The sequence below is a fragment of the Ornithorhynchus anatinus genome, chromosome 11 (genome assembly GCF_004115215.2).
Source record: "Ornithorhynchus anatinus isolate Pmale09 chromosome 11, mOrnAna1.pri.v4, whole genome shotgun sequence".
NCBI classification, from domain to species: Eukaryota; Metazoa; Chordata; class Mammalia; order Monotremata; family Ornithorhynchidae; genus Ornithorhynchus; species Ornithorhynchus anatinus.
In genome coordinates this window covers 49,968,906-49,995,391 of record NC_041738.1, presented here as the reverse complement: position 1 = coordinate 49,995,391, position 26,486 = coordinate 49,968,906, and the positions used below count along the sequence as shown (strand labels likewise).

Sequence of the window (26,486 nt, the reverse complement as noted above, 5' to 3'; positions counted from 1 at the left end):
ATGTCATCAAAGGACCCATACCAAAGAGATTTTTGCACATGTTTGAACGGCTTATGTCTAGGTCTGGGGGTATTCCCGACCCTGATTGGTAGTAACAATAATAATAATGATATAAAAATAATAATTGTGGCATTTGTTAAGTACTTATTATGTGCCAGGCACTATACTAAGCACTGGGGTGGATACAAGCAAATTGGGGTGGACACAGTCCCCGCCCCATGTGGGGCTCACATCTCAATCCCCATTTTATAAATGAGGGAACTGAGGTCCAGAGAAGTGAAGTGATTTGTCCAACCAAGGTCACACAACAGACAAATGACAGAACCGGAATCAGAACACATGACCAGAACTCATGACCTTCTACCTTCTGACTCCCGAGCCCGTGTTCTATCCACTACGCCATGCTGCTTCCCATTATCACTGTCCTACATTCTGTGGTGTTATTTATTGAGCACTTAGTGTGTGCAGAGCACTGTATTAAGCACTTGGGAGAATACAATATGATAGAATTCCTAGACATGTCCCCTGCCCATAAGTAGCTATAAGGTTTTTTCTGAACTGTGGGATTTAGTTCCCTAGAGAAATTGTAGAGAGAGAATAATTCAGTAGGTTCAAGAGGCGTTTGGATAAATTCATAGATGAGAGATCCGTAATGAGTAATTAGGGGGAGAAGTTAGAAGGCTCAAGAAGAGTTCTCATCTAGGACAGTGACAATAAGAATAATAATTGCTATTATTATTAAGTGACTTGTCCAAGGTCACACCGCAGGTACGTGGTGGAGCCAGGATTAGAACCCAGGTCCTCTGCCTCTCAGGCCTGTGCTCTTTCCACTAGGCCACACTGCTCCTCATTGCTTCAGTTTCCTCATCTACAAAATGGGGATTCAGTCTCTGTTCTCCCTCTTACTTAGGCCGCAAGCCCCCTGTTGATGGGGACTGTGTCCGATCTGACGATCTTGTATCCTACCCCATTGTAGGCTCTTAAACAAGAACCACAATTACTATTGTATTGATATTATTATAAATTGGACCCGGGGGGGGGGGGGGGGTCATCCCCAGATGATGGACTTCCTGTTTTAAGTCTGGCAGTGGAGATTTGTCAAGAATGCTGGACCCAGAGGCTGGAGCAGGGGTGGGCAGAGGGACTGACTGACCAGTAGTGTGGTGGTGTTTAGGGCGGAGAGGCTCACTGCCTTCCCGGGTGCTGAGTCTTGGGGATGGATGAGCCGCCCATCAGTTGGAAGGACTTCTGGGAACCGCACAGCGAAGTCTGGAAGCCTCCTGGCTCAGTTGGGCCACCCAAGCAAGCATGCCTCAGTGTCGTCTTTCAGTATGGTAATCAATCCATAGTATTCATTCATTCATTCACTTATATTTATTAAGCGCTTGCTGTGTGCAGAGCACTGTACTAAGTGCTAGGAAAGTACAATTCGGCAACAGATAGAGACAATCCCTACCCAACAACAGGCTCACCGTCTAGAAGGGGAGACAGACAACAAAACAGACAGGTCAGGTAGACAAATATCATCAAAATAGATAAGTAGAAACATAGATAAATGCACATCATTAATAAAATAGAGCAATGAATATGGACAAATATATGCAAGTGCTGTGGGGAGGCGAAGGGGGTAGAGCAGAGGGAGGGAGTAGGAATGGGGAGGGGAGGAGGAGCAGAGGGAAAAGGAGGGCTCAGTCTGGGAAGTCCTGGAGGAGGTGAGCTCTCAGTAGGGCTTTGAAGAGGGGAAGAGAGTAAGTTTGGCTGATGTGAGGAGGGAGGGCATTCCAGGACAGCGGGAGGACGTGAGCCAGGGGCTGACGGCGGGACAGGTGGGAACGAGGCACAGTGAGGAGATTAGCGGCAGAGGAGCAGAGTGTGCGCGCTGGGCTGTAGGAGGAGAGCAGGGAGGTGAGGTAGGAGGGGCCAAGGTGACGGAGAGCTTTGAAACCAACAGTGAGGAGTTTCTGTTTCATGCGAAGGCTGATAGACAACCACTGGAGTTTTTTGTGGAGGGGACTGACATGCCCAGAGCGTTTCTGTAGAAAGATAATCCAGGCAGTGGAGTGCAGAGCATTGTACTAAGTGGTTTGGGGAGGAGTACAATAGAACAGAGTGGGTAGGCATGTTAATTTTGAAAACCCAGATCTTTTGGTTTCGGGGATTTGCCTGAGCCAGGACTTGAGCCGGAAAACTGAGATTTTCCTCCGTACACTGCTCGTGCTTCCACATGATGTTCCTGAAGGGAGTAAATTCTTTGTGTCGGACATGGTTAACGCTTTCTCTTGGCCATAGGCGCCCACTCCCCTGCTGGGGTGCACTGCCCCCGCCTCCCCCCCCCCCCCCCCCCCGCCCTGTGCTGTGTGAGCTGGACTCCCAAACTCGCTCTTCCCAGGGCTCTGTCAGTTCCTGAGAATCATCCTTCAGGGTGGGTGGCTCTTTGGCCTGGGAGTTCTTGGAAGCCTGTTTTTATGCACTCAGCAATCCTTGTTACCTTCTTGCACTGCTACTCCCCAGGGTCTGGTGTCTCTAGAAACTATTCTTTTCTGTGGTGCTGCATTTGTTGTGGGACTCTTGGTAACTGTTGGTTTTTCAAAGCTTCTTCCACGCCCTGCCGGGCACTGGCATGTGCCAGGCTGGAGTGTGGCTCCTACTGTCGACCAGCTGGCTCCCTTTCACCACATTGTTTGAGGTCGGGTGTCCTCTATCCTTATTACCTTTATTCTCTCCTCCTTATATGGAGAAACACAAACAATAATGCTTTCTTTCCACATGAACGGACCAGATTTTTCTCCGGTTCCCGGTGGAGCATGGCATTCTTTTGCCCACCCTGGACTTGATGGGGGCCAGGTAGATACATGTGGGGCGTTGGCGGGGGCGGTGCTGATGGAGTGGATAGAGGAAGAGTGGAAAAAGCGGGGAGGCAGGGGCATGACAGAGAAACTGAGCTTAGAGAGAGAGAGGGATACCCAGAGACAGCTAAGCATCAGACAGCTCATCCCTCCCGTCCCTTCCGGCCCCTCTTTTCCACCCTTCTCTTCCAGCAGACCTCCTTCTCGCTCTTTGGCTCTCTGCACCCAGCCCGCCAGGTGGACTCCCCGCAGCATCCCTCATCCATCCCTTCCTTCCCTTCAAGGGTGGGGGCAGGAGAGCCGTAAAGGGGCAACAAACTTACCTATAGAGGGGCAAAAGCTGAATAGTTAGTGTGACGGTCAGAGGGGCATTTAAAAACACTAGGGTGTCCTGGGGGAGGTGGGACTGTCCCACAGAGATTGGCACTTCAGGTCACCTCGTCTTTACAGGAGTGTAACAGAATGTCTTTTAAACTACCAAAGAAATCATAAGGATGTGTATTTTTTTTTAATTAGGCAATACTGACAATCTTTCTTAAAGCCACTCACACCTGCTGTTGAAGCTGCAGAGGGATAAGCCAGCCTGTTCCTTTCCTTCTTAACAGCCAGCCAATAAAGCAGAGAAGTGTATAAAAGTCCACTTCCGGTGGGCTCTGGTTTGAAATAGACCTCACGGGCTGTCCCACGCTCGTACCCCTCCAAGTTGGAAGTTTTCGTTTGTGCCCAGACCCTGGTGCTATTTGATCCCCTCCGTCGAGCCCGGGCTCAGAACTGGCCAGGCCGTGACGGCCCCTTGCATCAGTCTCAGTTCCGGAAGTGGCTTGCCATTTCTGAACATGAGCTGGTGAAAAGTGGAAGCAGGCAGGGAGTGTGAGCAGCCCACTGGAGCCTGAAGAGCTAAAATAAATTTTTTCTCTCCACTGAGACCCCCAGGGAGGGGAAGGAAGGAAGAAGGGGCAAATATTTTGCCTAATTTTCCCCCGTGAAGTAGAGGGTCAACCTGCGTGAAGCAGCTAGGGTGTTAGGTTTGGCCGGCTTTATAGTGAGTGGGCAAGCAAGCCAAAATCCAGCGAGGGAAATAAGCCTCGATTCCTCTCTAGTCCTTGGGGCTGCTCTTAAGATGTCGTCTGTGGTCGAGAAAGAAAAGGAAATTCCTCTCCTTCCTTCTCCCCACTAACAGATGTTTCCAAAGTAATATCCCTAAAAAAACCCTTTCCCTCTTAGGTCCAGACAATTGGAAAATTGCCCCTTGAAACCGCCAGCTCGGGGGTGCAACGTCGCTCTGAAACAGCAATTCACCAGCCTGCAGACTTTTATTTTCCGGGGGTTTGTCGCAGAGACTTATTTTAGCCCTGGCTCTTGGGACGCACTGGTGCTTTGGAGTCCTTTTTTGGACCTGGTTTTGGGTTTGGTTTGTGGTCAGGTACAGAGATGAACACATGCGGCCTTTGCAGCAGCTCCCCAAAGGCTTCCTCCCTTCTTCCCCTCCTCCCTCGCTCGAGTGAAGTCCCAAACAGAAAATGAACTGCTAATATACAAATGGCAGATTTCCTGTTCTGGCCGGCCACGGGTACAATCGCCGAGTTCTTGGGGGAGGGCCGTGGCGTGTCGGGTTGAGGCGGGAGGGGGCAGGTCTGTTCTGTGGCATTTGTTTTCCGGGGACAGGATCCTTCCCACGAAAGTGTGGCGGGTAAAATGATTGCATTGTGATCCGAAAGGCAGATGGTGTCTGCGAACGTAAATGCCGTGATGTGCCGGCCCATTGGGAGTAGGGGTGACTCAGATTGCACCCTGAGCTCCTTCTGCGGTAGCTCGCTTCAGAAGCTCCGGCAGCCCGTCTGCCGGCCAAGCTGGCTCCGTGCCTCGGGGACAGGCGTTCGTTTGACACGGCCAGCTTTCCGTCTCTGCCCCGGTAACTGCACGGCCGGCGTAAAGCCCCGGAAATGTGTCCGGTCCGGTGGCTGAGCCTTCTGAGTCTGCCGCCTCTCAGCCGACGAGACCGATGGGTCAGAAATGTGTTTTCCAAGAGAGATGAGTGGGGGTTCTGACGCCTTTCCGCTCTTTATTACCTGAGGCCTCACGGCCTCATTCCCGCTTATCGGCTCTTCTGTGAAGTTTGCGTCCTAACGCTGGGTTTGAGGTCAGCTTGGTAGCGACAATTACAGTTGAGGGCTGGAGGAGCAGATTGGTGGGATGAATGTGCTCCTTTGCCCTCCTTCTCCCCTCTTCCCCCTCCCGCCATGCCCAGGGTGCAAGCAATGGGACTTACCTCTGATTGCAATCGCCCTGCTCAATTAGGAAGGGACCTAATTTAGGGAAGACTGTGGCATTTGACTCGAGACTTAGTCCAGCTCTAATAATAATAATAATTACCTTATTTGTTAAGCACTTACTATGTGCCAAGGGCTGTTCTAAGCGCTGAGGAAGACAGAAGGAACCTGTTTTGCCTGTTTGTTTTGATGTCTACCTCCTCCTTTCTAGACTGTGAGCCTGTCGTGGGCCGGGATGGTCTCTCTTTGTTGCCGAATTGTACTTTTCAAGCACTCAGTACAGTGCTCTGCACACAGTGAGCGCTTAATAAATACGATTGAATGAAGTGAATGAATGGATGAAAGGTAATCGGGCTGGACACAGTCCCTGTCTCACATGCGGTTCACAGTCTTAATCCCCATTTTACAGATGAGGAGAATTGAAGTGACGTGCCCCAGGTCACGTAGCGGACAAGTGGTGGAGCTGGGTTTAGAACCCAGGTCCTTCTGACTCCCAGGCCCGTGCTCTATCCACTAGGCCATGCTGCTTCTAGACTGGCTTCCGTCAGCAGCCTATACTGCACTATGTGAGAGACGCCACTCGGATTATCATCGCTTTCGGGGAAGGTGAATAAACAGAGCGATCACAATCAATCCAGACCTCCTCACTGTGCTTCGTTCTTGCCTGTCCCGCCGTCGACCTCTGGCCCACGTCCTATCTCTGACCTGGAATGCCTTCCCTCCTCACCTCCGCCAAACTCTCTTCCCCTCTTCAAAGCCCTACCGAGAGCTCACCTCCTCCAGGAAGCCTTCCCAGACTGAGCCCTCCCTTTCCCTCTGCTCCTCCTTCCCTCCCCATTATCCCTACTCCCTCCCTCTGCTCTACCCCCTTCCCCTCCCCACAGCACTTGCATATATTTGTACATATTTATTGCTCTATTTTATTAATGATGTGCATTTTTCTGTGGATCTATTCATCTATTTTGACGGTAGTGATGCCTGTCTACTTCTTTTGTTTTGCTGTCCGTCTCCCCCTTCTAGACTGTGAGCCCGTTGTTGGGTAGGGATGGTCTCTATCTGTTGCCCAATTGTACTACCCAAGTGCTCAGTACAGCGCTCTGCACACAGTAAGCGCTCAATAAATACGATTGAATGAATGACTGAGGTTTATTCAGTGCATACGGGGTGCTGAACACAGTACTAAACACTTGAGAAGCGTACAAGACAGTAATAATAATGATAATGTTAGTATTTGTTAAGCACTTACTATTTGCCGAGCACTGTTCTAGTTGCTGGGGTGGATCCAGGACAATCAGGTCGTCGCACGTGAGGCTCACACTCTTAATCCCCATTTTACAGAGGAGGTAACCGAGGCACCGAGAAGTGACTCGCCTAAAGTCACCCAGCTGACAGGTGGCGGAGCCGGCATTAGAACCCATGACCTCTGCCCATGCTCTTTCCGCTGAGCCACGTTGCTTCCCTAGATATCACGGATACCATACGGACCCTCAGTGAGTTCGAAGATCTAGCCGGGAAGGCAGACACTAAATCAATTAAAGGGAAGGGAAGTCAACCCCAGTATAAAATACCTAGCACTCAGTACGTAAGGGCTAAGGGGTTTGCGGGGAGCATCAGCCCTAGCTTTGGGGCTTCAGCTGGTAAAACCCAGAGGGAGGATTTCTCCTCCTGGGATTTGGAGAAGCAGTGTGGCGTAGTGGTTACAGCATGGGGCTGGAAGTCGGTAGGTCACGGGTTCTAAACCCACCCCACCGCTTGTCTGCTATGTGACCTTGAGCAAGTCACTTCACTTCTGCGCCTCAGTTACCTCCTCTATAAAACGGAGATTGAGACTGTGAGCCCCACATGGGACAGGGACCGTGCTCAACTCAATTTGCTACTATCCCTCCCAGCACTTAGTACAGTGCTTGGCACATAGTAAGTGCTCAGCAAATACCATCATCATCGTCGTCGTCATCCCGGCTCTGCCACTTGTCAGCCGTGTGACTGTGGGCAAGTCACTTAACTTCTCTGTGCCTCAGTCACCTCATCTGTAAAATGGGGATTAAGATTGTGAACCTCAAATGGGACAACCTGATGACACTGTATCTACCCCAGCGCTTAGAACAGTGCTCTGCACATAGTAAGCGCTTAACAGATACCGACATTATTATCATTTGAGGCCCTGGCAGGTTGATCCGTCTCCCCAGCCCCCTTTGGCTCCAGTGAAGCCCAGTCAGTGAGTGCCCACCCGCCCCCTCTGCTGCTGCTGCCAGCTCTGTCTGCAGCAGGGACCGCGCTGGGCCGGGGACCAGTCTGGTTTGGGATGTCTTACCCAGTTGGTCGGAAACTCTGTCCCCGGGCACAGGTCTGCCATCACTCATCCCCTCTCCCGCTCCCTCGCCCTGCAAAAGAGTCACGATGCCGCGGCCCTGGAGCGGCCTGCCTTTGTCAGGGCCACTCCAAGTGTGACAGGTTTCAGCCCTGCGGTCTCCTCCCGTCGACCCCGAAGCTGATTTCGGGACGCTTCAAATCTCAGCTGAAGTGGTTGCTCTCACCCCCGAGGAAATCTGTCTGTAGGAATCAGGGGCATAGATCTGGGTGGAAGCGAGGGAGTTGGGCAGATCGCATGACTCCCATGCCCTCTCCCCCTCCCCCCGACCAGGTTCCCCTTTGCAGAGGAGTTAGAGTGAGGGGACGGGGACTTCTCCGGGAGAAAAGGCGCCCCAGAGAGCTGGTGTTGAGTTCGTGAGGGTGGAAGTCGATATAAAGGGGAACATCGGTCATTCCAGGAATAGGGTGGGGGCGAGGGAGGAGGGGAGGGAGAAAAGGAGGAGGGAAGGGTCCGTGCGCCCGGCCGCCCGTCGTGTATCTGCCGTGTTCCCACCGTGCCGTTGGATGTGACGTGGACTGCGGCGGTTTTCCTCGGGCGTGGCTGAAACGACCCTTGTCGTAGACTGTTTCGTAGCAAGCGGGTTGGTTGGCCGGGGTCAGCAATCAACCAGGGCTTGTGGCAGGAGTTTCCCCCAACTGTCAATGGCGTGCGCCCTTCTCCCTCACCCCCCATCGCTCCATCCAAGGGCCGGGGGCCAGAGCTGACCCAGCCGATCTCAGAGGGGCGACAGTGGAGCTGGGACTCTCTTGGGTCCTTCTGCCAAGCTGGGGAGAGAGGCAGGCTGGGGAGGGCCCGGCTGGCCGCAGCCACTGGCCTCTCGGCAGCCGTTCACCTCCCCGGTCTTCCCTCATCCCCGTGCCTCCGGGCAGGGGGTGAGCAGGGCCCGAGAGGCCCGGGCGGGAAGGTAAGGGGCCGTGTTCACGCAGTGAAACGCTCTTGTTCCTTTGTCAGCATGTGCTGCTGGGACTGGTTCTCCCGGAAGACGCGGGTCATGTATGAGGAGAGAGACGCCAAGTCCACCATGGCTGCCAGTGGCCCAGTCGTCTCCGGCCAGATGAGGCAGGGCTTGTGTGGCTTGGGGAATATATATATATATATAAATATGATGATATTTGTTAAGCGCTTACTCTGTGTCAAGCACTCTTCTAAGCCCTGGGGTAGATAAAAGCTAATCAGGTTGAACACAAATCCCTGTCCCACATGGGGCTCTCAGTCTTAATCCCCATTTTACAGAGGAGGTAACCGAGGCACAAGAGAAGTTAAGTGACGTGCACAGGTCACACAGCAGACAAGTGGCGGAGCCGGGATTAGAACCCAGGTCCTTCCGACTCCCAGGCCCGTGCTCCATCCACTTGGCGACGCCGCTTCTGCTTCTGGAATGTGTGATGTCCCAGTCTGGACGGGGATCGCCTTGCTGCTGCCGTGCCCATAATGATGTCCTTCTCAGGCCCTTAGGGGAAGAAGAGACCCAATGAGTCTCCTTCCCATGAGTAGTGGTGGGACATTTCTCCCTGTCTCTCCTCTTGCCTAAAGCTTGGGGACCTCGTTTCTCCCTGTGGAGCCCCAGAGTACTCAGCAGCACACTGTGGTAACTCCCTCCTTTTTGATATCCAACAGAACACAGCTCTCCCCATTTTCAGAGCCATTCTGAGATCACATCTCCTATTGGAGGTTATCCCTGGATAATTACTAATTTCCTGGTTTATATCTCCTCTGTTGTCTTTGCACTTTTGCCTCGCCTAAGCACTTTAATACTCACAACCTCCTGGAGCACTTTTGTAACTCCATTGCATAGCCTATTACTTAAGCACTAATTAATGTTCAGATCCTCTTTTTCTACTTCCTCCTATCTGCAGTTTCTTCTGGTGAATGTCTTCTCCTCTAGATTGTAGCTTCTTGACTTCTAGCTAAGTGTACCAAGCGTCCAGTACGGTGTCTTTCATTTAGATGTTCAATAGATATGAAGCGCACACTGTGTGCTAAGTCCTGGGGTTACTACAAGGTTATGAGGTTTCCTGTCCCTCACGGGACTCACGATCTGTCGTATCCTCATTTTACAGATGGGGAAACAGGCCCAGAGAGGTTGTGACTTACCCAGGATCACACAGCAAGGCCACCGGGAGAGCTGGGACCAGAACTTGGGTCACTGGGGTCCTGTGGTCTTTCACCAGGGTCACCCGGCACATACTAAAATTAGAAATTCCTTCAAATTCCACCATCACCAGGGTTGAGGGTGCCAGGAAGTTTTCCCAGGTCTGTCACCAATATATCCCCATTTGAAGGCCAGAGCCGACAGCGGCCTGTATGCTGGTGAGAAGCAGCCTGGCCTACTGGAAAGAGCACGGGCCTGGGAGTCAGAGGACCTGACTTCTAATCCCAGCTCTGCTACTTACCTGCTCTGTGACCTTGGATAAGTCACTGCACTTCTCTGGGCCTCAGTTCCCTCGTTGGCAAAAATGGGGAATCGATAACTGTTCTCCGTCCTGCTTAGACTGGGAGATCCATGTGGGCCTTGATTATCTTGAATAATAATAATAATGTTGGTATCTGTTAAGCGCTTACTATGTGCAGAGCACTGTTCTAAGCGCTGGGGTAGATCCAGGGTAATCAGGTTGGCCCTCGTGAGGCTCACAGTCTTAATCTCCATTTTACAGATGAGGTAACTGAGGCGCCGAGAAGTGAAGTGGCTTGCCACTGCCACACAGCTGACAAGTGGCAGGCGGGATTCGAACCCATGACCTCTGTCTCCCAAGCCCGGGCTCTTTTCACTGAGCCGTGCCGCTTCAACACTTAGTATGGTGCTGAGCACATAGTAAGCGCTTAACAAATGCCGTAATTATTAGACTTGTATAAGCTTCTTGAGGGCCGGGATCATGTCTAACCACTCTGTTGCATTGTACTTTCCCTAATGCTTAGTACAGTGCTCTGTACACAGTAAGGGCCCAATTAATACAGCGATTGGCCTATAAAGTAGTAGTTTGACCTAGTAAAAGCACATGGATCTGGGCATTAGGGGAGACGATAATAATAATAATAATGTTGGTATCTGTTAAGCGCTTACTATGTGCAGACCACTGTTCTAAGCGCTGGAGTAGATGCGGGGTCATCAGGTTGTCCCACGTGAGGCTCACAATCTTCACCCCCATTTTACAGATGAGGTAGCCGAGGCACAGAGAAGTTAAGCGACTTGCCCACGGTCACACAGCTGACAAGTGGCAGAGCCGGGCTTCGAACCCATGACCTCCGACCCCGGCTCTACCACTTGTCTGCTGGGAAATCGCGGCCAAGTCACATGACTTGTTTTTGCCTCGGTTTCCTCCTCTGGAAGATGGGGATTCATTCAGTACCGGTTCCCCCTCTCCCTTGGACTGTCAGCCTTGTGTAGGAGAGGAACTGTATATCTACCTTGTGGCCACCCTGGTGCTTCCTACAGTGTTTGGCACACAGTAAGCGCTTAACAGATATTACAGTTATCCTCATTATTTAAGCCATTCGTTAAGACCAAACCCCCTCCACTCCGAGGTTCAGAGGTCCCAAAACATCCACACCTTCTCACGACATTTGAGCGTAAGTTGCTCCTGGCTTGGGTGAGGAGACCTTGTGGTAGAGGCTCAGTGAGAACCCAACTGGGGTCTCTCTCCCATCTTCCCCTGTTACCGGCGTGGCCGGAGCAACCTCCAGAGGTGATCGGCTTTCGCACGCTAGTCTTGGGGTGCCAAACCCGTAAGCCGCTAACAGACCGTCCCGAGATCCTTGGGAGTCGGCGAAGGGCGGGTAATCGGTCCCGTGTCCCCGCAGCCTTAAGAGGCGTCTCCGAGGCCCGGAGTCGCTGTCTCGTTCCGGGCAACGGCCCCGAGCTCACGCTTGGCTTTCGGCGGCTACGCTCGCCCACCCACTTTGTTTGCAAAACTCAGTTTGCAGAAGTGAAAATGAAGTCACTGTCTCGCTAACCACAGTGAAAAGTATTTGCAACAGCTAGCGGAGGGCTGCCGACCCGGCCCCCTCTGGGTCCAGAGCCGGGGCAGGTGGAGCCCCTGGGCTGCAGCCTCCCCCCAGCACGCGGACGCCTTGCCGGGGGCCTCCTCCTTCGAACGTTTCTCCAAAGAGAAAAAGGAAGAGAGCTCTGCTGGTAGAAGAGTGGTTTAATCGGAGAGGAACAGAGCAGAGCTCTGTGACACTTCTTACATCGCTACGGTCTGAGTCGAGGCGCTGCTGGGCTCCGTATGGGCCATTTTGTGGCTTGCACTGAAACGCCGTCTAAGCTTTTACTCTCCCACATAGTTAGGAGTTTGTCTGCCTGTGAACTGTTAACAGGATAAATGAAAAAGACCTCAAGTGTGTACAGGGGATAATAGCCCTTCGAATTTTCGACGCGGCAAGGATCAGCCGGGCATCCCTGGAGGAAGTGACTGCCGGGTTCTGCGCTGGGGACCTGGACTGGGTCCCTGGGCTTCGGGTTGGGGATTGCCCCCGTCTTGCCCTGAGGTTCACCATGGGGTGGGGAGGGGCGGTGGGCGGGATGGACTCCCAGGACCAAATCTTCCAAAGAGAGAGCAGGGCGGTGGAGGATTGGGAGTCCCCGGGAAGGGGAATGTCTTGGGAGGAGCCAGGGAGAGGAGCAGGCCTATTCCTGATCGGGCACAGGATAGGAATGAGAGAATGGGTGGGAAAGAAGAAGGAGGAAGAGAACAGGCAAGGGGAGGACAGCAGATGAACTAGACTGTAGCTCTGTTTTTTTTTTTTTAAATGGCGTTTGTTAAGTGCCGGGCACTGTACTAAGCACTGGGGTAGATGCAAGCTAATCTGGTTGGACATAGACCATGTCTCACATGGGACTTCCAGGCTTAATCCCCATTTTGCAGTTGAGGTAACTGAGGCACCGAGAAGTTAAGTGATTTCCTCGAGGTCACACAGCAGGAAAGTGGCAGAGCCTGGATTAAAACCCAGGTACTTCTAACTCCCAGGCCTGAGCTCTGTCCTCTAGGCCACGCTGCTTCTCCCTGGGCCGCTGCTCGTTGAGGGCAGGGAACGTGCCAACCAACTCTGTTATATTGTACCCTCCCGGGCTCTTAGTACAGCGCTCTGCATAAAGTAAACACTCAGTATGTATGATTGATTGATAAAGGGACACAGGGAAAAGCCAAAGGATGGGGAAGGGAAAGGATAGAGACGGACGAGGGACCATGAGGTCAGAGAAACGGGAACACGAAGCGGCAGAGGAGAAGGAATATAAGGGGAAATGAGGGGCATCAGCTGGTCAAGGGGGTAGAGGGAGAGCAGAGGAATGCGGAAAGGGACTGAGATGGGTGTTGGGCGAGAAGAGGCAGGTTGGAGCCAACAGAGGAAGCAGTGGTCAGTGGGTAGAGGAAGGGAGGGCTGGCAAGAAAGACCGGAAGAGAAAAAAGGTAATGCGCAAAGAGAGCTAGAAGCTCCTTGTGGGCAAGAACTGTGTCTACTAATTCGATTGAACTCTCCCGAGTGCTTTGTACTGTAAGTGCTCAATACGTTCCATTGATTGAGAGAGGGGAGTAACTCAGGAAAAGGCTGGTTTTCCTGCTCTTATTTCTCCTGTTTATTAGAATTCCATCAGTAGCAAAGGAGGACTTACTGCTCTGCATTCAATATACTTAGTCCCTGGGGGAGTACAACAGAGGTGCCCGCAAGATGTGTAGGAGAAGTGGCTGGCTGACGTTTTAAAGGTGTGACTGCTTGAGCTGGGGGAAGGAATGGTAGACATGAATGAAGCGCAGAACGGTAATGAGAATGAAAGGCAGAAGGATCTTGCTAGGCTCCTTGCCCAGCAACCTGTATCCCTTCCGTTCCGCGGCCTTGGAGCGTCGGGGTTTGTTGGGAGTGCCGTGGGGTGGGGTTGAGAAGACGGCTCCGCCAGCGGCACCCAGGGCCCCCCTGGGCCCTCCGCCACTTAGGGAAGTGCGTAAGGACGGGCTTTGGGGAATTCCCGACCAGAGAGAATGGAGAGCATGGCCTACTCTTTTAGAACCAGTGTAACCTAGTGGAAAGAACACAGACCTGGAAGGCAGAGACCCGGGGTTCTAATGGTGCTAATCCCGGCTCCTCCGCTTGCCTCCTCTGGGAGCTGGGAGAGTCACTCGACTTCTTGGTGCCTCAGTTTCCTCATCAGTAAAATGGGGATCGAATATCCGTTCTCCCTCCCACTTAAACGGTGAGCCCCGTGTGACACAGGGCCTGGGTCTGACCTGATTGTCTTACATCTGTTCCAGCACTCGGTACAGCGCTTAGCATGTAGTAAATGCTGAAGAAATACTATTATTCTTAATATGACTATTAAAAGTATCGCTGTCCCGGATAAGCATTCTTCTGCTACGTTCTTCCGGCCCTGTCAACCCACCTATGGGCTTCGCGTACCTCATCCCTCACTCGTTTGTTAGGTCTCTCCTGTTTGGGGAGTTGCGTCTTTGTAATCCTCATTACCGGTGCTTCGGGAGGACCTCGGTGTGTCCCCGCCACCTGGCCCTGTTGGGCTGCCCCTCATTTGGTTTTCAGATGGATGGACCTGATGGTAATAATAATAGTAATAATAATGATGATGGTATTTGATAAGCTCCTACTATGTGTCAGGCCCTGTACTAAGCGCTGGGATGCATACAAGCGAATGGAGTTGGACACAGTCCCCGTCCCATGTGAGGCTCACAGTCTCAATCCCCAGTTGGCAGAGGAAGTAAGTGAAACACAGAAAAGTGAAGTGACTTGCTCAAGATCACACAGCAGACCTTATATACATTAAGATGCTTATCTATCCGGTTTATAGGCGTAATGGTCGAAATGTTTACTAAGGGCTTGCTTTGTGTAGAATGCTGAGAAGAGAAGATGCAGAGTGAAAAATGTTCAATTTTAAGACTCTCCCTGCAGCCACTCTGTCTGCCAAGTTCCGTGGCTCCGTCGCGGCACCGGACCCCAAGGGAACCCGGGGGAGCGGGCGACGGAAGTGGAGCCGGTGGTCAGGGCCGGGGAGGTGCCCGGGTCCCTCCACGGAGAAATGTCAGACTCAGGCGTATCTCTACCTGCGACATCATCACGTTCCTCTGCTTGCCCAGCTGGGACATCGCGTGCGTCTCCTTGTCCGGATTTCAGGAGTTCCGCTAGTGGTTGCGGAAGAGAACTGGCGAAGCTGCAGTCTAGACAAGTTGGATTTTTAACTTTGTCGAAAGGGTTTGGAAAGGAAAGTTCTGTTCACCCCAGCTGGGAACCCAGCGGACGCTCTGGCGAGTGAGCTTGGGGCTCCGTGAGGAGCCGGAGGCTCTGACCTCCTCCCGAGGGGGACGGGGGAGGCGGGGAGGGGACGGGGCCGGACTCAGGTGAGGGGACCCTTGGCCCTGCAGCCAGTTGTGACATTGGCTGAGGCCTAGTAATGCCCCCTGCTGGCCAGGGGCTGTTGCCCCTGGCATGAGGCTCTGCGGCCAGCCGGGACCTTTTACGCTTCTGCCCTGCGAGCTACGTCCCTCCCAGTCCCGCAAGCGCTGTCCCGGTGCTCAGAATGAAAGGTTGGCTGCCCCAGGCGGGAGCAGCAACGTATTTGCTGGGGGCAGCGTCCTCTTCCAGTTTCTGACCAGCCGTACCTCCCCGTCCCTGGAAAAGAAGCCCTAGGAAACCCAAAGTAGAGGGAGGACCCAAGCCTGGCCTCTGCTCAGCTCAGTTTTTCATTCCCTCACCTGTGGCGGGGGCTGAGGCCAGTGTCCAGGGCTGCCCTTTAGATCCCCCTGCCTCCTGATTTGGGTGGGGGAAGGTGGGTGGCGTGTGGGCAGCGGAGGGGTTCTTGGGCTCACAGCCCCCAGGACTGCAGAGAAGCAGTGGGGAGCCTCCAGTTGACTCCCAAAGTCCTGAGCTGAGGCGGGAACCTTCAGCTGAGAAGCAGCGTGCCTCGTTGAAGGAGCACGGGCCTGACAGAGGACCTGGGTTCTAATCCTGTCTCTGCCACTTATCTGTTTCGTGGCCTTGGGCAAGTCACTTAACATCTCCGTGTTTCGGTTACTTCATCCGTAAAATGGGGATTCAGACTGTGAGCCCCATGTGGGGCATGGACTGTATCTAGACTGATTAGCTCGTGTCTACCCATTGCTTAGTACAGTGACTGGCACATAGTACATGAGTAACAAATACCTTTTTTTAAAAAAAAAAAACAACAAAACACTCTGTTTTCACCCCTCCTGTGGGTTGGGTTGGAGTTGGGACCTGAGGGAATTAATTTCCCGTGGATTAGTTCCTTCATTGGCCAGAATTTTGGATTGATGAACAGACACCCATCGAATGGACTTAGAGAAGCAGCGTGGCTCAGTGGAAAGAGCACGGGCTTGGAGTCAGAGGTCATGAGTTCGAATCCCCGCTCTGCCACTTGTCAGCTGTGTGACTGTGGGCGAGTCGCTTCACTTCTCTGTGCCTCAGTTACCTCATCTGTAAAATAGGGATTAACTCTGAGCCTCACGAGGGACAACCTGATTACCCTGTATCTACCCCAGCGCTTAGAACGGTGCTCGGCACATAGTAAGCGCTTAACAAATACCAACATTATTATTATTATTATTATGGACTGTGGTCTCTGAAAAGCCCTGTACCAAATATTCCAGTAGGACCTTAAACCCCTCGAGATCCAATGGGTCACTGCTCTCCGAGCTGTTTGGACAAACGCTGTAATGTTTGCCGATGAAGTAACGTCTCTTAGAAAGATAAATGTTATTGTTTTTAAAATCAGGCTTAGAATGACCCGTGTTTGAAAGAATGGGTACTTGGCAGCTGTAGCTATTTCAGGATAATGCTGTAGCAGGAGGCAAAGAATAAGGAAAAGGATGAAATGAGAATGGCTCGTTTTAAATGCCAGTGCACGATAAGAGTATTTCTCACGACAAAGGAATTTGCTAGCTATTGGCAAGGACTTCTGGTCTCCCTTCTCCCGAAGCTGTAGAAACCTTGCCGGACTAATGGGTTTCTTTCCTGTAGGTTAGCGTGGTCCGCTGCCTGGTTTTCAACTGGTCTGGCTGGGATTTTTATTTTCGGTGTTCAGCCTCCTTCCCCCTTGACTTCTGCCACATGCAGCCAATAGTAACAATAATAGTAATAATAATAGTAGTGATTGTGGTATTTGTTATGCAGTATTATGTGCCAGGCCCCGTGCAGAGCACTGGGTCAGATGCCAGATAATCAGATCGGGCACAGCTCCTGCCCGGACTGAAGCAGGCAGCTGTTATCACAGCAACCTGGTGGGGGAATGTGGTGAATTTGGAACCGTCGTGGCAGGATCGGGTTGCCCCAGAGAAACACTCTAGGCTGAAGCGGATTCTGCTGGATTTCCGTAAAAGGTATCTGTTGGGCATCATTGATTGATCGGTGATATAGTTGAGCCTGGTGCCAGATGTGTGTGATGGCATGTGCCCCTTGGCTTAGGGTTCTCTTCAGTGCCACTGCTGGCCACCTACGAAGCTTATTGATAGGAGATAATTGGGTAGTGAAAAATTTGGGGACTGCCCTTCAAGGTGAAAAGGAGCAATTTTCCCGCCCCACTGGGCCTTCCTGATAATCCTCCACAATTTACAGCTCCTCTTTCACTGAGAAATACTATTTTCCCACAAAAGGATGGCTGAAGCCAGTTCAGGGCTTTTTTTTTTCTTAATGGTATTTGTTAAGCACTTACTACATGCCAGGCACTCAGCGTGGCTCAGTGGAAAGAGCACGGGCTTGGGAGTCAGAGGTCATGGGTTCGAATCCCGGCTCTGCCACCTGTCAGCTGTGTGACTGTGGGCGAGTCACTTCATTTCTCTGTGCCTCAGTTACCTCATCTGTAAAATGGGGATTAAGACTGTGAGCCTCACGTGGGACAACCTGATTACCCTGTATACCCCAGCGCTTAGAACAGTGCTCTGCACATAGTAAGCGCATAACAAATACCAACATTATTGGTAAGTGCTGGGGTAGATAGAAGCTTATCGGGTTGGACACAGTAGTCCCTGTCCCACATGAGGCTCACAGATTTATTCCCCATTTTGCAGATGAGGGATCTGAGGCACAGAGAAGTGAAGTGAATTGCCCAAGGTCACATAGACAAGTGGCGGAGCCAGGATCAGAACCCAGTCCTTCTGACTCCCAGGCCCTTGCTCTATCCATTAGACCGTGCTACTTCTCAACCAAAGCACCCGAATTAAAAAGAAGAAACTTTTTGTTCTTCTTTGGATCCCAGCCGGACTCCATGGAGAAGCAGCAGTTTTTCACAGCCTGTAGTCCTTTCTCTCATTTCCTATACAGGAAGAGTAGTGTTTGACCGTTCAGTATTTGGAGTGGCCCCAAAGCCTGGACCAGCTGAAGCTTTGGGTGGAAACCACTTCCTTGGTTTGCCTGTGAACACTTTATCGGGGGGCCACATACATTTCTATTTCTAGCAGGCTCCGAGATAAGAGCGTGCTCTCCCACTGCCGTGCCGAGAAGGGAGCCCGGACCCGGAATACCAATTCCAGCCGGGAATTTTCTTACAGCGTAGAGACCCAGAGGCGATGTGGCCTAGGGGAAAGAGCCGGGCCCTGGGAGTCAGCGGATCTGGGGTCTGATTCTGGCCCCGCCGCTTGTCTGCCGTGTGACCGTGGGCAAGTCACTTCACTGTGTGGTGCTTCGGTTTCTTCCTCTGTAGAAGAGGGATTCAATACCTGTTTTCCCTTCCCCTTAGGCTGAGAGCCCCTTGTGGTTCAGAGAGCGTGCCCAAGCTGATTATCCTGTATCTATCCCAGCACTTAGCACGTAGAAAGCGGGTTAAAAAAAAATACCACAGTGATCACCCAGGATCATGAGATGTTGGTTAAAGCAGAGGCCGTGTGTGGGCATCTCGAGGGAGGGAGCTTCTCTGAGTGAGTTGAGAGCCTAAAGGGGAGTTGACACAGTTAAAGTGAAACCAGCCCAGAGGAGGAAGTCAAGGCCCAAAGGTGAAGCGGAAGAAAGGGCAGAACGGATGAGAGGAGGCCAAAGTGGCTCGAGGCTCGGTCCTTTCTCGGCCCCCTGAGTGCCTCCTTCGTGGTGGGGGAGAAGGTCCAAGCCTCTCCCAGGGAAGCCCACTGCACGTGAAGGCTGGGGAGGATTGGGGACTCCCGGCAGACAGGGATGCGTGGAGCAGCCTGACTGGGCAGGGAGAGGAAGTGGGAACCCCAAGAAGGAGGGGGAGAGGAGAAGGAGGAGGAAGTGAAAGCAGAGATGGAGGTGGAGACTAAATTGGGCATGGACCTCGGAAGGAACTCACAGTATGACAAATATGGAGCGGCAACGAGAAGCAAGAGGGCATGGAAGGGAGGCGGTGGGGTCTATCTGGGAAGGGACCTGGGTTTTACTTCCAGTTCTGCCTCGGGCCTGCTGTGTGACCATGGGCAAGTCGACTAACCTATATGGGCCTCAGTTGCCTCATCTGCAAAATGAGGATAAAATCAGCCACTCCTCCCTACCTCCCAGGAGGTTGGATGGGCAGAGTGAAACAACTGTAGGAAAGCACTATGGAAAAATGAAAATGCCAAATCATCAGCACGGAGCAAAATGGACACAGTGGGTGACGAAGCCTCGGGAGAGTGAAGTGGAGATGTTAAACGCTGGTCATTTTTCTGGCTGATCTATTACCTCTCTTGTTTTATAAAGCAGTAAAGTAAGGGGCTCACCTAGCATATGGAGCCAGAGTTTATAGGATTAATTGCTAATTTAGTGGTGTTTTACAGGGCCCGTGATCAGAATTGCCAACAATATCTCTACTGCTGAACAAGAGAAAGGCCCGGAATCTAAACTGTAAAATTGCACTGGGATATTGGGGTTTGACCGTAGGGCTGGAAGTGCTTAGTACAGTGCTTTGCACACAGTGAGTGCTCAGTAAATACAAATGAATGAATGGATGAAGGATATATGGAATACTGTCCCTTCTACTGGAAGGGTGTTTCCCCAGCTTGCTCCAGCAAGACGTTTGGTTGATACCAAGGCGCCAATCATACCATCCTGAAGCCTCAGATCGGAACACCTGGAGAATGGTGACACATTTCCTATGTGCCGAGGACTGTACTGTGCACTTAAGAGAGAACAATATGGCAGTGGCCTAGTGGATAGAGCCCGGGCCTGGGAGTCAGAAGGTCCTGGGTTTCAATCCTGGCTCTGCCACTTGTCTGCCGTGTGACCTTGGGCAAGTCGCGTCACTTCTCTGTGCCGCATTTATCTCATCTGTAAAATGGGGATTGAGACCGTGAGCCCCATGTGGACGAGGACTGTGTCCGACCTGATTAGCTTGTACCTACCCCAGTGCTTAGCGGAGTGCCCGGCACCTAGTAAGTGCTTAACAGACACCAAACGAGCACTACTGAGTAGGTGACACGATCTCTGCCCACGAGGAGCTCACAGACCAGAGGGACACCTGCTCTCTGTGTCCCTGAGGACTTGTACACAGGGCCTGTGGAAAGAGCACCCCTCTGGCAACTAGGAGACCCGAGTTCTAATGTGAGCCAAGACCATGCAGGTATTTCACAGTGTTTTGTACCTCCGTCCGCCTTGTCGGGCAGGAATTTGACTGGTGAGGACGAGAGAATGTGAGCGGCTGGGCCCGAGCCTCCGACTCTATAATCAGCCCCTTGGGTCCAGGGCTCACGCGTCATCCCCTTCGGCTGATGTAACATTAAGAATCCAAATCGGCTCATCACCTGCAGTGGGGAAATGCATCTTCCTCTCAAGATTTTCGTTTGCAGGATCTGAGGGGAACGGGGTTGGAGGTGAGGGGATTTGATGAGGAGATTCATTATTTGATCGATTGATTCATTTGTCACGGTATTATCAAGCACGCCCTTTTTGCAGAGCACTGTCCTAGACCCTTGGGAGGGGACAAAAAAAAAAGCAAGGCAGGGTCCCCGCCCTTAACTTATTCTTTAATTAATGGAGGAAATAGGCCATCGTAGGTTGAAATCGTGTATTGTGGAAACATTATAAAAGCATAGAAACAATTAATAAAACAAATGAAAATTGAATAAATATAATGAATATTTGGCCTAACAGAAAGAGCATGGAGCTGGGAATCAGATCTGAGTTCTAATCCTGGGTCCCCTCATTTATCTGCTGTGTGACCGTGGACAAGTCACTTCACTTCACTTCGCAGTTTCCTCATCTTAAAATGAAGTGATTAGAACAGTGCTTTACACACAGTGAGTGCTCAATAAATACGATTGAAGGAAGGATGTGTGGAATACTGCCCCTTCTACTGGAAATACCTGTTCTCCCTCCTACTTACACTGAACCCCAGGTGGGACAGGAACTGTGTGGTGACCTAAATATCTTATCTACCCCAGAATTTAGTACAGTGCTTGGCACACAGTAAGTGCTTATCAAATACCCCAATAATTATGCACATGTACACTACTATTAAGGCCAGCTGATAGATTGAGCTGACTAGACGGGAGAAGATTAACCAGAGAATGTGTCTTGGAGAAGGCGGCTTTATAGGAGGCTTTGAAAATGAGGAAGGATGTGGTGTATCGGATTTGACCATGGAAGGAGCTTCATCCTGAGGAAAAAGTGTGAGCGATGGGGTTGGAGTTGAGAAAGGCCAATGCCGAAAGGTAGGTTGAGGGGGAGCAGAGAGCGTGAGCAGGGGTAAGCGAGGGAAGCGAGTGGAAAGATAAGGTGTGGAGAGCTTTGAAACTAACGGCCAGGAGTTTCTGCGGGATCCCAAGAGAGATGGGGAGCCATAAGATGTCTGGGGGCAGTGGAGTGATGGTTCCGAATGGCATGTTGATCTGGCAGCTGAGGGTAGGAGGGCAGAGGCTGGAGGCTGGGAAACCATTGAGAGGACTGATGCAGGACCCCCTCCAGGAGGTGATGAGAGCTTGAACCCTGGGTGGAGAGGAAGGGGTAGATCTGGGAAATATTTATGGAGGTCACATCGATCCGGGCAAGAGATGACCTGCCCTACGCCGGCCGAAGAGGTGGAGAGGATGGGCATGTTCATTCAAGACACAGAGTTGTTTGGATTGGTCAGCCCTTGTCCATTTGGCGTGGGCAACAAGGGAAGGCAACCTGGCCTACCGGAAAGAACACGGGACTGGGAGTTAGGAGACCTGGCTCCACCAATTGCCTGCTGTGGGACCTTGGGCAAGTCCCTTAACTTCCTCTTTACCTCAGTTTCTCCCTCTCTAAAATGAGGTTTAAATACCCTCAGTTAAAGATGTGAGCCTGTGTCCCAACTGATCATCTCGTATCTTGAGCAGAACTTAAGATGGTACTTAGCACATAGTAAGCACTTAATGAGTATTATTATTAGCTGATCAAATTAAATCGCTGTAGGCTGAACCATGTTTTTCAAGATAAATGCAGTGCAAGACTCCCTTTATTCATCCCCCCCACTCAAGCCCCATAGCCCTTAAGTACATATCTGTAATGAATTTATTTGCAGTATTGCCTGTACCCCCCTCTAGACCGTAAGCTCATTATGGGCAGGGAATGTGTGTGTTATATTGTTATATTGTACTCTCCCAAGCGCTTAGTACAGTGCTCTGCACCCAGTAAGTGTTCAATAAATACGATTGGCTGTGAGGTTGCCCCTTGCTTTCTTTTGTTATTTGTTGAGGTACTGCCGCGGGGTCAGTAGCTACATCAGTCAATTAATCGATAGCAATTTATTGAGCACCTACTGTGTGGAGAGCTCTGTACTAAGTGCTTGAGAGGGTAAAATAGAGTTAGTGACATGGTTCCTGTCTTCAAAGAGTTTATAATACAGCAGGAGAGACTGGCACTGAAATCAGAGATTACCACTTCATCTCAGGTGCACGGTGTTTATCAATCAGATGTAGGAAAAGTTTGAAATCCCCTCAGCTTGGATTTTGTCAGAAAACTTTTTTTTAGAGTTAGGGCAAATAAATAATAAGAGAAGTAACTTGAGGGCCTACTGGCACCTGGCCTTGCCTAGGATAATAATTGTGGTATTTGTGAAGCATTTTTGCCACGTGCCAAGCACTGTGCTACACACTGAGGTAGATAGAAGATAATCAGGTCCCACGTGGGGCTCACGGTCTAAGTAGGAGGGAGACCAGGAATTGAATCCCGATTTTGCAGATAGGGGAATTGAGGCACAGAGAAGTTAGGCAAGTGGCGGAGCTGGGATTAGAACCCAGATCCTCTGACTTCCAGGTCCACTGCTTCCCATCGGAACCACGCGTGTGGAAACAGGTGAGATCCTTGCCCTATCCAGAAATGGGAAGTCCCAATTCTCAGGTTTGACTGGCTCTGAGGGGGCAGCTGGAGGCCAAAATTTATTCTCTCCACTGCTGCCCACCGGAGACCGGTCCTGGTAGGGGTGAGGTGGGTGTGCAGCTCCTAAGAAATATGTGCAGTATTCTTACCCTCGTGTCAAACTTTTCTTGTAGTGGATCTGATCGAAATCAAGGAAATCCGTCCGGGGAAGAACGCGAAGGACTTCGAGCGCGGGAAAGCCACCCGCCAGAAGGATGACTGCTGCTTCACTATATTCTACGGCACCCAGTTTGTTCTCAACACACTAAGTTTAGCAGGTACTCTTGTGCTTTCTCCTTCCCCGTTCTCCTAGAGCTTCGTGCTCACAGCCACGTGGTATGATCTGTCATGGTTTTACCCCATTGAACTGGTGGAGTTGAATGATGAAGTAGCGTGACTCAGTGGATACAGTACGACCCTGGAGTCAGAAGGACCTGGAGTCTAATCCTCCTCTGCCTTTTGGCTCCTGGGTGACCTTGGGCAAATCACTGGTCTTCTCTGGGCCTCGTTTACCACATCTGTAAAATGGGGATTAAAACTGTGCGCCCCATGCGGGATAGGGACTTCATCCAACCCAATTTGCTTGTATCCGCCCCAGTATTTAGAACAGTTCCTGGCACACAGTAAGTGCTTAACAAATGCCACGATTATTATCATTCTCTTTGCCTCAGGTACCTCATCTGTAAAATGGGGATGAAAAACTGTGAACCCCACGTGGGACAAGGACTGTATCTAACCTTATTAGTTTGTATCTACCTCAGCACGTAGCACATACTAAGTGCTTAAGAAATACCATTAAAAAAAAAGGAAATGAGGTGGTCACCACCATGATCCCTTGCTCTGCTATAGGGACTGCTGACTGTCGCGGCTTGCGTTTGGAAGAGCATGACGATCCTACAGACATAATCATGCAGGGCATAATTATGACCCCGCAGTAGAGACCGCCGGCCCGCCGGTCTTCGAAACGTGTCTCTTAGCTCGAAAGCCCTTAATCCAACAGAAGCTACCGATCTAAGATTAAGGTGGGGCAGGGAAGGGGGGTGGGTGATACAAAGGAAAGCGGAAATATGACAAAGAAGATCAAAGAGCACAAGGAGAGTGTTAAATACAATAAGAGCAATGGGCTTATTGGGGCTAGAGGAACGGAGTTTCAGGCTCCTCACAATGGAGGAGTCTGAAATTGACAGTGGTCTGAGTTGCAGCCATAGTTTTGCAACATTTTAAAGGCTGAGGGGGCTTCACAGTGCTGCTGTGCTGCTGCTGCTGCTGCTGCTGCTGCTGCTGCTGCTGCTGCTGCTGCTGCTGCTGTTTCTGTTTCCTCATCCTTCCCAGGCTCAGCCACCGACCGCTGGGAGTATCAGTGTTAGAGGGGTTGGGCAACCTTCTTCTCTCCCGGGCCACAGGCTTCTGAGCCAGTGGGAAAGGGACTAGTTCTCCCGTTTGAGATTTTTGTCTTCTATCCCGTGTGGCTGAGCCTTCCCACCCTTGGCAACACAAGGGAGTTCAGCTTAAGCAGTTGGGTTTGAGAAATGTTTAGGATTCTTTTTTTTTTTATGGTATTTGTAAAGCACTTACTATGTGCCGGCCAATGTCCTAAGCACTGGGGTAGATCCAAGCTAATCAAGTTGGACACAATCCCGGTCCCGCGTAGGGCTCATTGTCTTAATGCCCATTTTACAGATGCGGTAACTGAGGCCCAGAGAAGTGAAGTGACTTGCCCAAAGGCACACAGCGGACAAGTAGCAGAGTTGGGATTGGAATGCAGGTCCTCTGAATCACAGGCCCATGCTCTTTCTGCTAGGCCATGCTCCTTCTCTCGTGAATCGGTTGAGGACCCGGGCTCTGAATGTTGGCTCGTAATCATTTTAATAATATTGGCTCAGCTTGTCCTTCCTCAGGTTGGTTCAAGGCGGGCTGCTTAGGTTTAGGGGGGAACCAGGGCACTCCAAAGGCCAAGCTGATCCAACCCACAGCAGGGCCCGATCCAAACCCGGACCGGCTGGTTGGAACTGTCCTCGACCTGGCATGCTGGCTGGGACCAATCCGGTTCCGAGGAGATGGCAATCTCCGCAAGAGGGAGAGGAAGGCATTACGAGTGGAAATCACTGGAGCGGTTTTCACTGCTGGATCTTTTTTTAATTTTTGGTTTAATTTTATGGTATTTAAGTTCTTACCATGTGCCAAGCACTGTAGTAAGCACTGGGGTAGAGAGAAGCTTATCAGGTTGGACCCAAGCCCTCTCCCACATGGGGCTTACAGTTTTATTCTCCATTTTGCGGATGAGGGAACTGAGGTACAGAGATGACTTCCCAAGGTCATAGAGCAGATAAGTGGTGGAGCCAGGATTAGAAACCAGGACCTCCTGACTTCCAGGCCTGTGCTCAATCCACTAGACCACACGGCTTCTCTTAAATCAGGTCGACCGGTCCCCAAAACAGAGGGGACTCCTCCTAGACCGTAAGCTCACTGTGGGCAGGGAACGTGTTTACCAACTTTATGTTGTACTTTCCCAAGTGCTTAGTCCAGTGCTCTGGCCACAGTAAGTGCTCAGTAAGTACCATTGACCGATTTATTGATTATCTTGGGGCCTCTCCCTTCCAGAAGGGGTGTCAGCAGCTCAGAGAATACCTGTTGAGGTGACGATGGATAGGGACAGAGACGACCGGTGACAGCTGAAGAGGGAATGTGCTCCACCGGTGCATCAAGACGGATCCGGCATACTGATCGTCCTTTGAAATGGAGGGAGGGTCTGTGCTGCCACCTGGCCGGCCAGCGTTTGGGGTTCAGAGCCTCCCAAGGGGCATTGCTAGCCGTGACTGATTCTGACCTGGGAATCGATCATGACAACACTGCTCTGGCTCCTCTTTTCAGCTGATTCCAAAGAGGATGCCTTGAAGTGGCTCTGCGGCTTGAAGATCTTAACCACGGAAGTCAAGAACGCGTCGACGCCGGCGATTACAGAGAGGTACCATTTTGAATTTCTTTCCCCCTCTGCCCATTTTGTCAAGATGGGCGCTGGGAAGCTGGGGAGAGGAGAAAACTGTTGGCAGCTTGGCAGGTGCTGAGAACTGGAGAATAAATAATAATTATGGTATTTATTAAGTGCTTGCAATGTATTAAGCACTCTTCTAAGCACTGGCGTATCTGCAGGTTAATCGTATGGGGCACAGTCCCTTTGCCACGTTGAGCTAACATTCTAAGAGCGAGGGAGAACAGGTTCTAAATCCCCATTTTACAGATTGGGAAACCAAAATCCAGAGAAGTTGAGCGACTTGTCAGAGGTCACACAGCAAGTATGTGGCCGAGCCGGGATCAGAACTCAGGTCCTCTGACTCCCAGACCCGAGCTCTGTGCACAAGACCATGCTGTAAATATGCAAAAATCGAGAACTCTAAAGTAGGCTACTGACGTAAGCAGTAGCTATTATGAAGCAAATCTATTCATTTTAAAACCAGGCATTTTGCTCTAGAAGAAGCTGCCTTTGCAGAAGATAATGGCTCTCCTATTGTAACTTGGGGCTGACACTCAATCCAGCTGATGATTTGCAATTGAGTCAGCACCATTCATTTAAAAAGCGTTAGAGGAGGAAATGGAGGCCGGATCTACTGAAATGAGTGAATCCAAGATATGATGATACTATCAGTAGAAATAATTATGCTCTATGTGCCACGCTCTATGTGCCAAGTACTCTACTAAGTGCTGTGATAGACAATCAATCGATCGTAAATATTGAATACTTACTGT

General features: G+C 51.1%; 1 protein-coding gene across 1 annotated transcript in view; it reads left to right on the top strand.

Annotated features, from left to right (window-relative positions):
- PLCG2 (phospholipase C gamma 2) overlaps nt 1–26,486 on the top strand; it is a 125,994-nt gene that overhangs the window by 22,896 nt on the left and 76,612 nt on the right. The window contains exons 3-4 of the mRNA XM_029075533.2: nt 22,877–23,020; nt 25,614–25,707. Of these exons, the coding sequence (XP_028931366.1) occupies nt 22,877–23,020; nt 25,614–25,707 (238 nt within the window). The remainder of the gene's footprint in view (nt 1–22,876; nt 23,021–25,613; nt 25,708–26,486) is intronic.